A 13,524-nucleotide genomic window follows, 5' to 3' on the forward strand; every position below is an offset into this window, starting at 1 on the left:
CGCGCCCACTATCTCAGTGTCATCCCTTCCTCCTCACTGTCTCTTATCAACACAGGTATTCTAAAAACGGTCTAATTTTGTATTCACTGAGTGTGGCACCTTGGCATGGGTGTGATGGTGTTTGTTTGAATCTCCTCAGGGTTTCACTGATACATCTAGGAAGTAATCACAGAGAAGTATTGGAAGAGAAGGGAATATTTGGCATATTTTTGCTGAGCAACAAACCTTTACAGCCCCGTCGGAGTGGTTATGTAAAATATCCAGTCTGATTTTCAAAAGGTAACATTTAAAAACCAAAAGAAAAGGACTGCACAGTGGGAAGACCAAACCCACTGAGTTGCCAGCATGATATACAGCACATATTTGGACAGTGGCCAGCAGGGATGTGTTGGCTGTTTTCTCATAGACATTAGTTTCTGCAGGAGTTGGTTTGTCTCCTCTTGACTCTTCTTTCACCTTTAACCCAAACGAGTCTTGTTGAATCCCTCAGAAAACAATTTCTTGGGCATTTTTTATGTCCTTTTTTGAGTTGTATAAATCTTTAAATGAAGCTTTTGGTCTCTACAAAAGTCACGGCTGTGTTGTACTGTCACGGCGTAGAGGTCAGTGTTTTTGGAAACTCCAGGTTCTTATCTTTCCCCTGAACTGCAGCGCTGTTGTGAGTCCCACCCAGTGGTTCGTCCCTGAGGGGCCGGACAGGAACTCTGTCTGTAGCATGTTGGCAGTCACACACTCCCCTGCGTCTGTCTGATTTGGTTCGTGGAAATGTGAATCATCGGTCATCAAGTCAGTGTTGCTTGTTCTTTGTATGCTGTTTTGAGTGGGTGATTACAGTGACGTTATTGTTCATTAAAGTGACACAGAAGGGAGTCATCGATCCAACGTTCAATCGACAGGAACCGTATTATATATAGATTTATTTAACTGTAAGGAAGCTCTAATTCTCATCCAGACGTCGTCTACACCTCCATTGAACAATGTGAACTCTGAATAAACCGTCTCAAACTTCAATAAAAGACTATTGTAAACAATATGGGAAGAGCGGGTCAGTTTTTACGAGCTGTCCAGAGATATAAAGGTCATACTTTTTATATCTCTGAATGGTGTTTTTTGTTTTTCCTTGGTTTGCTGCTTGAAGGCAAAGATAATGTTTGAAGTTGGGGGGGAAATGCAGGGCAGAATTAATATTTATGAAATGTATCAGAAAACAGTCTTTTTTTCCCCTTAAAACTTTATTGAGTTGATATAGGGAGTATATAAAAAGAGGATGTGTGGGTGGTAGTGGGAATATGTGAGATGACAGGAAAGTATATGATACCAGGTGGATTTTGGGGCTGTTGTCAGAAACTTTGTGGAATGTTTTTTTGGTGTAGGTGGGGGCAGAGGAGGCTTTGAATACACCCTTTCCCACACTACCTGTTATTCATCTATCTGTTTTCACTGGTTCCCGAAACAAACAAACAAAAATAACCTAAGGTAATCCCGTCATGCCTTCGTAACTAAACGCTTCACCTTTGGTACATTTGCCTTCTCGAGGGTGTGATACCATCTGTTCTTTCAGTGATATTATTGCTGTCTATTAATTTCTCTCATCTCGTCTCTTGCTGCGGGCCAGCCCACAGACCATGGCTGTCTTCTTTATTTTTTACAGTCATTTTCTTCCTTTTCTTCAGTGGTGTCTGTGTGTTTGAGGTTATATCTTGATATGGTGTGTTGCACAACATATTGTTGGTGTTTTAGCTTTCCTATCATCACTCTTACATTTTTCAATCGTCCCCAGCCAACTGAGAGGTCTAACATATGATGTGTGATGGTCCATTATTTTGACATCAGCTCCACAACTCCTGTGCTTTTTTGTTCACACAGTGGTCTTTTATCAGCGGGAAACAGCACTTTGTTAGCGCAACAGTCTAATTGGTGAAGTCAGCTAACCTTTCGAAGCCCCGTTCCTCCCCACCAAACACAGCAGGTGGCGGGCTCATGCGCTAATTGTACTCCTATCTGCCCGTTGTGGAGGCGACAGCAGCTTCAGAAGCCATCGCGTCACAGACTTTTATTTTTACTTGACTGTGGTGTACTGCGACTACGTGCTGACAGACCACACATCGCGGTCAAGATTCTTCAGTTCCCATGAGGCAGAGCATTTCAAATAGTGGTGAGGAGATGAGAGAACGAGGAAGAGATGGGAGGAGCAGAAGTCTTTCAACACTTGTGAAAGAGCAAGCTGATAAGAACTCTGAGGGCCCTCAGCAGGCCTCGGGTTTTAACATCTAGTCAACTCAGCAAGTTGATTTTCCTCAAAATGTAATGACTGGATATCCTTTTGCTTAAAAGCGTTTTTTCTCCAGGAATTCGTTAGTTTTAAGGGTTGAACTGTTAGTTTTATCCTTTAGGAGTTTGATGAAACCTCAAACGTCGTTTCTATAAAGTTTATGGCCTGAATATTTCTAGAAATAGGTATTAAATGTATTTACATACTGCAATTACATTTCTACATAATAGTTTTCATTGTTTTTGGAGTGGGACTTAGATTGTACAAGGTATTCACAAAGGATTCATGTATGTAATCCAGCATTACTCATAGTTTTATCTCATCAAAGTCTGCCTCAATGTTTACTTTTCACTTTCCGACGGCCTTATTAGTGCTAAATTAAGTGACTGCTAATGCAAAATGAGCGTTTTCTGCTGCTGCTAATTCACATTAACATCATTCAACTGGCGGAACACAGAGTGGCTTTCATTGTTAAGCAGCCACAGGACACGCAATGTATTTGTTGCCGCTAACCGCTGATACGATCTTATACACACTCCAAATCCACTGTGGTCTCTTACACAAGGATTAGTATCTAAGAACCTCTGCAATTTTTGTTTCAATCTAAAGGTCATCTCCCAAGTGTCTTGTCGACACACAAAAAACACCAGAATCAATAGCTGATTTTCGGGCAACAGCACAAAGCGCTCCCAATCAATTTCAATTTCCCTGTTCAGGTGTTTGCATATGAATTTCAGGATGTCCTTTTTCTTGCTTATGATTACAAGGATGTGACTCGTGGTCTATTATTGGATCCCTGGAAGAAGTTATTAGTGATTTGAATGATCTTTGACTTTAGTTGTCTTCTTTAATGGAAGCTCTGTCACATCAGTGGAGGTCAGCTGTCAATCGAGTGGCACACAGTGGCTTTCTAATGTGCGCATTAAGAATTTTGCAGACTCAGGGACACCCTTTATTGCTTTGACTTTGCTGTTCGCATTGTGCTTATTTCCATTACACTCTACTCTGCGCTTGGTTTTTTTCTTATGGAGTTATCTTAACCTTGATCTGGAGTTGTGTGGACATACAGAAACGGAGACGGGGACTAGATTAGTAACATTTGTTCCACAGCTTAACAGGTTTGTTGTACTGCCAAATGAGCAGCAAGGAAGAACTACTCAAACGGCTCTACTAGCTACACACATACATATACACACGAACAAAATCAGGGCCCCAATCTCCCCAGAAGGGTGCTGCCCTCCTAACAGGAAGAGGAGTGTCAGTGATAACCTGGGGCACAACAGGAAGTGACTTCATTGCATGTGGCCTATTTGTGAGAATACAAGTGGAATGCTGCAGCTACATTGATTTTTGTCTGACATTGTAAAGGCAGACAGTCTGCACTAGATGGGATTGGATGAATCCAAAGTGATACGATTGCCTCTGAGCTATATCATGGTAGATAGGTCTGCTTGTGAAATTCGGCTCTGGGCGTATTTGTGTATCTGTGTTACGTGGCCATGTTTGTGTTTGTTCACTGTGTGTTTGTTTGCTTTGTTTGTGATCCTGTGATACGGTTGTCCAACTTTATTTAGACGGTACGGCCTCTGCTCCCTCTTGACATCGTCTGAGACAGCAGAACTATTCTGCGTCTGCCTCCTCTCTTTCAGCTGTTGCTCTTTGACTCTTTCTTATTTTCCCTTTTTGCAGTCTTCTCTCTATTTACTTTTATTCGAAAGCCAAAGTGGTTTATAGTGAGACGTGGCATTTGTTTGATCGAATACATTTTAGATTAAGTTTTCCTTCTCGTCTCTCGGTTGTTTTTTTTCTCTCCCAATTGTTCTATTTGAGTAGCGTCTCTTCTGTTTTGACTTCTGTAAGTGGATGAATACAATTCTCGTTTTCGTCTGCGATTAGCCAGGAAGAGTAAGAAAGTAGAAAATGACTGACAGGATTTAACAGCCTTTTTCAGGTTTATGAATGGTTTGTTTGAATTAATTATTCCTGGTACACTGAATCGATCTAAAGCTGCACAACATTGCCTCAACCTTCATGTCCTCCCCCTTTTCAAAGATGTTCTATTGCACAAAGGCATCACCCGCAATGTAAATTATTATGTCAAAGATGTCTAAACTTAAAACGGCAATAAATCATTTTCATCCACTTAATGTAGCCGCAAACATCATCACCGTATCACGTTGTTTGCGGGGAAAGTTTTTTTGCAAACCTATTGACACATCCAGCAGAGACAGACGTTAGCTGGCTGCTTGCTGTGACTGGAAATGAGGTTAATGAGCATCCAAAGTGACATCAGTAATGTTGCAAAAGAGAACCAAAACAATGAGCTTAAAAGATGCTAAAACACTCAAACATTATCTGTGGCTTTGTCACTGTGAGTGAGCTCTTTCAAATAACACCTAGTCATTTGATCTGTTGTTAATGTAAGAATATTTGTACAGCTTTTAAAGGTTTGCGTAAAAAAAAAAATACCCCTTTGTGGAATTGTAAGGCCAGGAAGGCTGAGTTAGTCACGACGCCACTGTAGCCTCTGCAGACAGAAAAGTAGAGCAACCAAAGCTGTGATGGAGAGAAAGAACAGGTTTTTGACTCAGTTGATTTATACATGTTACGGTCCAATGTTTAAAGAAATGTCCATTCACTCTGTGTTACCCTGATTTTACACTTTGTGTAAATCTTTTAATTTCCAGTTAAATGCTTCAAGCTTTTCTTTCCTCAGCTTCGATCCCCATAGAGAATTATAGGCAGACGTACTCCAAAACAATCTCATACTGGTATCTCTCTTTTTCATGGATGTTTCGTTTTCTTCTTTCTACTTTCTTGTATTATTTATTTTTCATGTTCCCCCCCCCCCCCTGTCCTCCTCTTGGTATAAGTGTTACTCTTCAGTTCTCATCATCGCTGCCTCTCTCTTCTCAATCAGTCAACTTTTCGTTCCTCTCCTCTTGTTGCCAGAGGGATTGAAAGCATTCTTACCCCTGTAATGGTCCTAATCCGCTTAGTTTAGTAATGTTGTCCAACATTAACCCCCACATCTCATGCCTTAAGCTCCATATATGTGTGTTTGCATTCTTAATAAGTGCCTGTTTTTGTGAATGACAACACCCTTGGGAAGCCAAAATTGGCGCACATGTTTCCCAAAAATGTTTTTTCATCTCTTTTTTTTTTTCCCTTTTAATCTCAGCTTTCACTTATTGTGGATTAGTTATGCTTGTGTGTGCCAATTCCCCTCAGTTAATTTCACATCCTTCGTTTGGAAAGAACCTCAAATAGTATATATTTGTCGGCATACATCAAAAATGTTGTTAAAGGGCCCGAAGTATGTTAATATTTGGTAATTAGCTAAGCGCACTTCAAAGTACTTATGAATATTCAAAGTGGTATTGTATTTTCTTTCTCACTCGACAGCCATCTGTCTGCGTGTCTTTGATGCACACCACATGTCTACCCTGCTGTTCAAAATGTCAACACTCACTCACACACAAACTGTCACACACACTTCCACATACAGGTTTAATATATGGAAAGCATTTGAATTTAATACTTGCATCTCTTTAATCAGCCCTATAGACCGAGCCGCTACCCACGCCACACGTGTTATTTATAGACTTATTTAATGCATTTAGCCTTTGTTCGCAGCGCTCGCATAATGCAGTCCTCTTCGGGTTGATGGTATTCAAATTATGGGATCTGATTGGCTTCAGTACTTCTCAGAGTTTAACTTTAAATAAAAGCTGTCAAGGGGTAAACGTCTTGTACATTGATTAAAATGCATGAATAATGTTCTCTGTGCAGAAGATTGAATCTGCCCTCTCCTAACATCCAGCGACCCCACCATTGTAAACTTTCTTTTTGTATTCTTTTAACAAAATAAGCCATGTTTTCATCACCCTCGAGTTAGACAGGTAGAACACTAGTAGAGCTCTGTTCGCTTGGCCCTCTGCCCTCACTTTAATTATTTTAACCCTGCCAGACATTCTTTTTTAATTTATTTTATACTTTTCTCACTTTCATTACTTCCATCTTTTAGCCATTCTTACTTTTAAAATACTAATTCTTCTTTTACTAATAAATTCTATATGCATTTCTTACTTTTTATCAGAAACTCTCCTCTTTCCACTATGTTCCCTGCCCATACAGGCCTCAGGAAGTGGGTGTGTAGTATGTCGAGTTAGTTTAAGGGGGGGAGAGGGAGAGAGAGGTAGAGGTAGAGAGAGAGAGGTAGAGAGAGGAGGGGAAAGGGAGGATACAGATCAAAATAATAAACGGCTGTGTGAAAGAGTGAGGCTTGTGGCCAGAGAGAACGAGAGCACTAGAGGAAGAGGAGAGAGAGAGAGAGAGATGTCGAAAACAGCCTGGGTGTTTGTGTGACCCCCGAGGGAACAAAAAGCCAAAGAAGAAGGAACGTTGACTTTTGAAGAAGTTTCCTCGTCCCAGAGGAGGAGAACGAACAGGATGACAAACAGATCAACTCTTCCTCCTTCTCAAAAGGCAAAGAGAAGATAATCGGCAGAGCTCCGGTTCTAAGAGGCTGGCGAGTCAAATTCCCTACCCAGGATCGAGAAGCCAAGTCTTGAGGCAGCTCCCCGCTAACACGTGGCTTCAGAAAAAGAAGAAGGCATTCTTTGACTAAGTGGCCCAGTCATGGCAGTGATTAGGAGGGTGTGATGGAGCGAGACCAGACCGGGGCTGGAGACCCGAGGGACGGGTATTAAGGCAGACACTGAGGTGACTCTGTCTCTTTGAGCCCGGTACCCTTTCTCAGGGGAAGGAGAGGGCAAACCATGTGCCTCTTTGTGCTGCCGTGTTTCCTCTTGAAGTGTGTAGTGACTGTTGTGTGACTGGCAGGAATAGAGTGCTTTTCATCAGAGTAATTGAGAGCAAATGCCCCAGCCCTGCCCTGGGTAGGACTGCCTTACCTCGTGTAAACAGCTTCCTTCATGCCCAGAGGGGAAGTGGATGAAGGGAAGCATAGAGTAAAGTTGAAGGAGAAAGCAAGACCTGTCCACGGCCATTCGGAGGTTTACATCAACAAGCCCGTCGCTCAAGACACACACCGTTATCTCCACTTTGCAGACCTCCACCCAAGATTTGTTGGTTCCCTCCCAGTTTTAGTGCCCCATTCCTGGCCAGAGGAACTCAGCTGTCAGCCTCCCGCCTCTACTTTGTCAAACCTCCAGTGTCACCAATCAACCCGTTAATCCTAAACCCAGTTTTGAAGCATGACTGCAGGGTAGCTGTCACAGCCCACTTCTCAGCTCGGCTGCCTTTCCCAAGAGGATGCTACGAACATGTGGCGGGATTGGGGGAGCACACACACCGCCACGCATGCACAAGTGCTGCCAAGGGATGTGTGAAGTGTGTAAATTGCCTGTTCTGGGACTGCGGCCCAAATTTGACCCTCTTGCGTTTGAATTTTTTCCAAGAGCCGGGATTCTCGGCGGTTGTATTCAAATTTGGTCATACTTTGGATTCAGTATTGATCCGAACCGTGACCTTGAAGGTATCTGTTTTGACTGTAACAACTGGAGGACTTACTTACCTGCGCTTACTCCTTGGCGACCTTCCACCTGCCATGACAATAGAGAACATGTAGACGCTGGAGGGAGCGGGAGGAGTCCGTGCACACGCTCCAATATGATTGGCTTGAACTTCAGCTTGCAGGAACTTCTCAGAAAGCTTGAACAGGTATATATCTACTGATTTTAAGGATGCATTTTGATGACCGCTTGGTCTCACAGTGGCTTTTCAATGCCGTCTTTTAAACACCATGAATACAAACACAGTCACCGTTCACGCTCCAGCTTCCCTTGTGTTTGTAGTTGTGGACCTAATGTAGCTTTATGAGGTCTGAGCAGTTATTATTGGACTCATTAAAATGGAATAATCGGTTCTGGCCTGTTTTGCTCGTTATTAAAGAGCGCTACCATGCAGAGAGAGAATTGGTATAGAATTTGATCCAGAGCTTTGAGTTAGGCCTAATTTGTCAAAGCAAACCTCTACACTAATTGGGTCATTAAAGGCTAAAGACAAACATGACTTCGACCAGTAAGGGTTATTGTTGTTTGTTAATATGAAATGATTATTTTGGCCAAAGTTCAACAAAAAGAGTGTGTTTGTTTTTTTGTTTTTACTCTAGCCCTTTATTGTGTTTAATGCAGCGTACATGAGATTCAGAAGCATTCATATTTCTTCTGCTTTTTACACACACACACACACACACACACACATACACACACACACACACACACACTGTCTGTTTGTGTTATGTATGTACTGTATACATGCTTTTTTCATATCTTTGCATATCTTGTGTGCCCACAACTGTGTGCCACTTGCTTCCACATGCAGACATGTTTCTACTTCCTTCAGTATCTTCACAATTAGCCTAAAGCTTAAGGTACACTTGTTTGTGTTTTGGGAGTCTGTTTATTTAAGTGTTTGGTAGTTAAAAAGCTACATTTTAAATAATTTGCAGTACTGAAAACCCCATAATGAGTTAATTTCAAAGTGATCCATCACCACACTTAAGCATCCAAGGATACACACTGACGTACATAAACCACTGGCTCAGAATAGTCTGTCAGTGGGTGAAATTAAATTTAAAGGGAGCTTTGTAAATGAATATATGTGTGCCTCTGTATGCCCACACAGTCTGTACCTTCTGTGTTGTGTGTGTGTGTGAGCGTGTGTGCAGTCAATATTGTTTCCAGCGGAAGTCGAAGTGCTAAAGAAAAAGAAAAGGGAAGCACTTCGGTAATGACTTGAAACACGGCCAGCTGGCTTAATGCCTGTCTGTCTGTCTGTCTGTCTGTCTGTCTGTCTGTCTGTCTTCAAGAACACAGTTTACAGAGAGGCTGAGCTGCTGTCACATGTTCCACTTACTGCACCGCACGTTGTCATGTGTACCTAACATACATCCAGTGTGTGTCTCCCATGGGTTGTTGTTGTTGTTGGGGGTTTCCATAATTGTACTTTCCCTCTATTGTATGGTACACTAGTACAGTATGTACTGTAGCTCTCTGTGACATGTGTGTGATTTGGCTGCTCACTTTTCCCAGGCACATTGGCTATACTGTATCCAATACGAACATTTTTGACTTGGAATACTTTCGCTTAATGTACAGATTTGTGAAAGCCCAGAACACTCTAATAATCTCATAATAACCTCTTTAGTAAGTGTAAAGAAAACAGTGCAGCAACATTAATTTCATTTTCCTAGAGAAGGCAGTTTTACAGTAATTGTAAAATGAAAAGGTTGATTGCATACAGTAATTTCCAATCTGTAATGCAACAATGAGGAGGATACACAAGCAACAACTGAAGGCACTGAAGACGGGTCATTGAACACAAAATGACCAACATAGTTTTCTATTACTATACTCTTGTAGGGCTGTTGGTCTCATTACACTGTACACTCATTTTGTCCCATTTGCAAATCTGTCTCTGTGCTGCAGGCAGTGTTACACTCATCCATATGTTATTGGAGTCTTTTCTTTATCTGCAGTTCAAATGGGTTGAACTGAGGGATGTCCCACTGGAGAGAGAGAGAGAGAGAGGAGAAAAATGGAGCAATTTTACACATCTAAAAATAAAACATTTGACAGGATCCACTGCTTACGTCATCGCCCCTTGTGGTTTACACACAAACACTTGCACATACACTGTGAAATGTGGTTGTGTAATAGAGTTGCCTTGTTATGTACATTCACACACACACATGGAAAAACCGTACTTCGTCACAGCGTTGATTGTTGTTATCCTCTCACAGCCGCACATGCACATAATCACAGTATTGTTGTAATAGCACTGCAGTGCATTAGTATTGCAAACTGTATCCCAGCATCAAATTAGCAAAGCTTGCTTTGGTGTAGCCCCGGTACAACCTAAGCAGCATTAGAATGGAGGCAGACACTGCCCAGAGACCTGCTTCTGGCTGGGATGGGCCTTCAAAGTCTGTGAAAGGGGAGAAGTTAAAATCTTGTTAGTCAAAGAGTCATAAAGTACCTTGAGGATATTCCATAAAAATATAAACGTCTCTGCCCTCTGGAAATGTTGTGTGTATGCTGTGAAATCCCTCGAGACTAGTCCTAGCGACAAAATCCAACGTTTTTTTTTCGGTTCACGAATAATCAGCCTAAAAGACTCTGACGTCCAATTTTGAGTGATTTTGTTATGAACTTGCTTTACTTACTTACTGCCCTTGACTTTGAAGTTTCCCTAAAGAGATTCTTCTTTGTCTGTGTATTTGTAGGACATCCAGGCTGAGATCGATGCCCACAATGACATCTACAAGAGTGTGGACGGGAACAAGTCGAAGATGGTCAAGGCTCTGGGCAGCTCAGAGGAAGCTGTGTTCCTCCAACACAGACTGGATGACATGAACCAACGCTGGAGCGACCTGAAGGCCAAATCGGCCAACATCCGGTCAGTAAAACATTCATCCACTACTTACAAGTAGAAGTGTTTGTTTTCCACAGTTTGATGCCATTGCAGCTCAGATTGCAGCTCTCAAACATCTTGGCTGTAGATCTCTTCCTCAGTTTATTTGTTTGCATCAACCAGTAAATCGCACATTGTAAAAGTCAGTAATATCGGTGTATTTCTCTCGTAATAAATATGAAAGCGCATCAACAAAAGAGTAAGCTCAAGGTTGCAAACACTGATTCCAATCTGAAACGTCAAACTATCAATCTCCAAGAAGCAAGTAATCTTCTGTAAAGGACAGATTTTCTTTCTACTCTGCAACAGTCAAGTCTTGTTCAAGGCCACTATACTCAACTCAGCAATACACTACGCTGCGTTGAACTCATAATATAGCTTCCTTACTGTTAACTATTACGACTGAAAAGAAAACATGGCCTTGTTTATGACTCGCATGTCTTGGATTCATCAAAAACATGAGACCTACAGCATGCTGTGGAATATTCGAATAGGTTGTTGTGTGTCCTTGCAGCTGTACGAATACAATAGCTCCTGTGTTCCACATGTCCACCTTCGAGCACAGTCCTCCTAAAGGACATGAGAGACGCCACAATGGCACACGAACTTCTGAAGACGGAGACAATGCCGCGTCAGCCGCAACCTCGGCATGAATACATAAGGTTGCCGATGCAGAGGGTGAAGAAAGTGAAGGTGGAAGTGAAGTTGACAGGGCCAGATGGAGATGTTCAAAGACAAAGAGGAGGAGGAGAAGGGAGGATGGAGAGAAACAGCAGAGGAGCACAACAAAGCTTCAGGTGTCGGGGGAAAGGTTAGAGAGGCTGAAGAATGAAGGAAAGGGAAATAAGGAAAAAAGGTGGAAAGGGTTCAGTGGGTCATGGTCAAGCAGTGCAGACCTGTTCCACAGAAAGAGAAGCGACAGATAAAGACAGCGAGAGATCAGTCTGTGTAGGAGGTGGGGTATCGTGGTGTGTGTGCTGATTATATACAGCCCATAATGCCTTAATTGCGCTACATGTGTAATACGGCAATAGGAGGTCTCTGTACACTGTGTTCAGATACATGCCTGGAGGAGAGGAGAAAAACAAAATAATCAACACATATCGCATGCATGCTACCACCCACACAATTAGCATCCAACTGTGTTTCCCTTTTATGAATAACATCTTCACCAGAACCTCGCTCAATTTGGTCAGAGATGGGGTTTTAATAGGGGTTATAAAGGCTTTTACGTTGATTTGATCTTTTATGTTTTTACAAGCTTTGAATCTAGTGTCCTAGAAATAAGATAATATATGTGGCTTTACTTCTGTATAAATACAAGTATCCACCTTTTTTAATAGGTGCGAAGTCTACATTTATGTTACAAATGTGTTTGATATGTCAGTACAACACTGTATATTCTTTAATGGTGAAAGTTGGTGTATGTTGGCAGAGCCCATCTGGAGGCGAGTGCAGAGCGCTGGTCTCGTCTGCTGGGCCTCCTGGAGGAGCTGTGGAGGTGGATCTGCATGAAGGATGAGGAGCTGGCCAAGCAGATGCCCATCGGAGGAGACGTCCCCATCCTGCTGCAACAGCAAAACCACTGCACGGTACGTCCTGTCGCCACATGCAATGTTCCTGCCACGCTGGACAAGATTGATCATACCTTGTCTCTCATTGTTTTCTTCAAGCTTCCCAAAAAGTCTTTCACTGACTAGAAAGCATTTCTACTGCATATTGTTTTAGCATTTTGTAATCATACGCTAAGCTTATCTACAGGAACAGTATTGAAAGTCCTCTCCCACATCTTTTAGTTACACAACTATTGTCACGGTAGGAAAAGCACACGTGTTACCGATAACATTATTTTCAAGTGTCCCAGTAAGCCGTGATGGTGAGCCAGCATGCACATTACCAGGACCCTGAAACTGAACCATACATTTAAGCCATCCTTCATTTTATTATTTACACTGTGCAGTCCTACTGTGACATGTCAAATGTGTAAAAGAAATGTCTTTATGTACAATATAGTACTTATTATCTGCATAATGGAGAATCAATCTGCTCCCACACTAGACCAAGCAAAACAACGTTGGATTAGAGAAAATGTGCTATATTTTATGTGGATGTCCCATCAGTATTGATGGTAAAAAGAAAAGCAATGAATTCACCCTGACATTATTAAGCATCAGGCTGGTCAGCACGGTGGCTACAGTAAGTTTAGCTAAAGTACAGGTTGCAGCAGTCGAGCATAACCACAGCATGATGTTTTAATGTCTCCATGGTTAATAATCAGCATTGTTATCTTAGTATAACTTGTATCAGTGTTGTTGTTCCCTTCCTTTTCATAGCTAGAAATGTTGTTATTTATCACCCTTACACCAAACTGTATCATTTATTGTAACACGCGATCAATACCTTCCTTCTGCCGACCCATTTACCACCTTTTGTCATCACTGCTATTTGTCGTCCATTTTCCCCCACTGTATTATTTATTGTAACCACTGGTTATTGTGATAGTGCATTGGCGTGTAATTGCTTTCAGATAGATGACTCACCCTGAGGCTACTGTTTACCCCCAGTCAGCTGGCCGACACTACTGTTGATGTCGTTCTTGACATTGTAATGCGTTTCTCCGCACCCCTTCGTCACACTATTATTTTGTTCCCCAAAACGCCTTGAGAGTAAACACATGTGCTGTTGTGCGTGGGCGCCGGATCACAGACACACTGAGACAGATCAACATAATGCCCTCTGGGACACACACACACGTCCATCACATTTCTGTAATATGATGCTTACGACACCAAACAAAAGCAATTTATTATCTG

General features: G+C 42.0%; 1 protein-coding gene across 1 annotated transcript in view; it reads left to right on the forward strand.

The window, feature by feature from the left end:
* Positions 1-13,524, forward strand: part of LOC115003906 (utrophin) — a 123,744-nt gene that overhangs the window by 89,985 nt on the left and 20,235 nt on the right. Inside the window, 2 exon segments of the mRNA XM_029425846.1 lie at positions 10,524-10,696; positions 12,147-12,303. Coding sequence (XP_029281706.1) covers positions 10,524-10,696; positions 12,147-12,303 — 330 coding nt within the window.

This window comes from Cottoperca gobio, chromosome 24 (assembly GCF_900634415.1).
Source record: "Cottoperca gobio chromosome 24, fCotGob3.1, whole genome shotgun sequence".
Classification (NCBI taxonomy): domain Eukaryota; kingdom Metazoa; phylum Chordata; class Actinopteri; order Perciformes; family Bovichtidae; genus Cottoperca; species Cottoperca gobio.